Genomic DNA, 2223 nt, shown 5'->3' on the forward strand with positions numbered 1-2223 from the left:
CCCACGCCCTGCCTCGCCACAACCCCTCGTCAACCATGCTGCCAGGCCCCGCCAAACCCCCTAAACGCCGTCAGCCCCCACCGACATCCCTCCGACCCTGCTGTGGCCGCCTCACCTGAGAGTCGAATATGACGTAGCCGGCAAACACCGCCAGGCCCCCAACCAGCTCCGCCTCGAAGGCCAGGCGCCCCAGGAACGACGGCAGCAGCCAGCCGCCCAGGCGCAGCGCCATCATCCCCATGATGGCCGAGGACAGCCAGCCCCTGGGGTGGTGGACGAGGGGTTTGGGGTGCGTGTGTTGGGTTGTGTCGTTTCGATTGTGTTTGTAGGGGGACTGGGGCTTGCAAGCACACGAGGGTTCGCAGGTGTGCGTGCGCGTGCATGTGAGGTCCAAAGGTGCTTCTGACAAGCATGGGACGATCGAGGGTGGACATGCGCCAGTGAATCTCGCTGCGTCCCATGTCAGCTGGTCCCATGCGGGCAACAACAGATTTTCCCAGCAGAGGCTTTTTAGCTGCATGCGGCGCGCGACGCTTGCCAAAAGCAGCCCCTGCTTTGCAGCCGCGGCGCCGACAGCCCGCTCGCCCGCCCGCCTTCCGCCGCCGCTCACCCCAGGAACAGGTAGGAGCGCCGCTGGGTGAGCAGCGCGGCGGCGGAGAAGCAGGCAAACACGAGGGACGTGGCGAGGGAGGCGAGCAGCACCAGGGCTGGGTTCACATCCAGGGCCATGCCCACCAGCGGGCCCAGAGACACGCCCTGCAGAGCATCATCAAGGCGGAAAGTCGTGTGTGTGTGTGTGTGTGCGCGTGCACGTGTGTGTACATGTGTGTGTGTGTGTGTGTGTGTGCGTATGTGTCTGTGTGTGTGTGTGTGTGCATGAGTGCGTGCGTCGTGCTCTCTTGCTGGTGTGGAGGCAGCGCCGCCAGCGCGCTGGTCGCTGCGCGGGGGGCAGCGAGGCAATCGTCAGCCCGTGCGTGTGCTGACCGCGCCGCTGCGGCCGGTGACTATGACGTCTGCAGGGGCGTATCAAAAGGCGCCTGACCGCGTACCCTCCGCCCCACGGCAGGGCCGAGCGCTTTGCGCACCCGCCGAAGTGGCTGCACCGCGGCGATGCGAGATAAAAAAACCAGCCCCAAAACCTGGGGGGGGGGGCCCACCTGGCAGAAAGCGAAGGCGGCGAGGAGGGCGTAGCGCTTCTGCAGGTTCTGCTGCGTCGGCGCCATGAACACCAGCGCCATCAGCGACCCAAACGCCAGCAGGCCTGTTACGGCGCCGCCGACATGGTATGTGACGTCAGCATACACGCCGGCGGCCGCCACCAGGAGGGTGGCTGCGAGCGTTGTGTACACCTGGCGAGGGTGTGGGGGTGCACGCGCAGGTACACGTGTGTGTGTGTGTGTGTGTGTGTGGGTGGGTGGGTGTGCTTGCGTGTGTGTGAGTGTGTTTTTGTTGAGTGTTCACGAATTAGTGTGTCCAGCCAGGAGGCTGATCTTGCTTGCCTACAGCTGTACAAATTTCTGCTCGTGGTCAGCCAATGTTCAGGCTTCCCTCCCAACTAGGACACCGCCAGCAACCACGTTAGGCCCTGCGGGCGGCCCCGCCCCGCCCCGCGCCGCCGTGTTGCTGCCTCGCAGCGGATTGGATTACTTGTCAACACAGCCCCTTGAATCTGCCACGCAATACTGCACGCCCACGCCTGGGCGGCAAGCCGCAACCGCGGCCGGTGCCGCTGCTGCCGGCGGTCGGATGGCCACGGTGGCCGCGGCGCCGCACCTTTTGCAGGTGCTTCTGGATTCTCGAATCGATGTGGCCCAAGCTGAAGATTTTGCTGAACGGCACGCCGTCGGGCAGCGGCCCCGTGCGGCCCGTCGCGCGATTGATAAAGTTCATGGCCGCCCTGCTGCTCCTTCTGCTGTTGATGCGGGTCGTGAGCTGATGCGGCGAATGTGATTGTGTGTCGAGCCTGCACATGCGGGATGGTGTGGCGCAAGCACACATGGGCACGTCAGGGTGCACGGATGGCATGGGGCGTGTCGAAAGCCAGCCATCCAACTGGGCAGCAACCCGAGGGGCGTCCATATAATGATGCTGCCGCCTCCAGCTGAACACGGCGGGCACCAGCCTCGTTTGATAGGGCTGCGCCAACAGCGGCTTGCGCACGCTGCGCTCGCGCTGCTGTGTGGGACACCCTCTGATGGCCCAAGTTCCAGCAGGCTCTCAATG

The 2223-nt window shown here is 64.9% G+C and overlaps 1 protein-coding gene across 1 annotated transcript; it reads right to left on the reverse strand.

Moving 5' to 3' along the window:
• Positions 1–70: 70 nt before the first annotated feature.
• On the reverse strand, positions 71–1890 carry MNEG_14798 (Bax inhibitor 1; the record flags this gene model as incomplete). The annotated part of the gene is made up of 4 exons (XM_014036731.1): positions 71–263; positions 611–756; positions 1158–1349; positions 1774–1890. 4 exons carry the CDS (start codon positions 1888–1890, stop codon positions 71–73), a joined length of 648 nt encoding a protein of 215 aa, XP_013892185.1.
• Positions 1891–2223: the final 333 nt, after the last annotated feature.

The sequence above is a fragment of the Monoraphidium neglectum genome (genome assembly GCF_000611645.1).
Source record: "Monoraphidium neglectum strain SAG 48.87 unplaced genomic scaffold scaffold04774, whole genome shotgun sequence".
Classification (NCBI taxonomy): Eukaryota; Viridiplantae; Chlorophyta; class Chlorophyceae; order Sphaeropleales; family Selenastraceae; genus Monoraphidium; species Monoraphidium neglectum.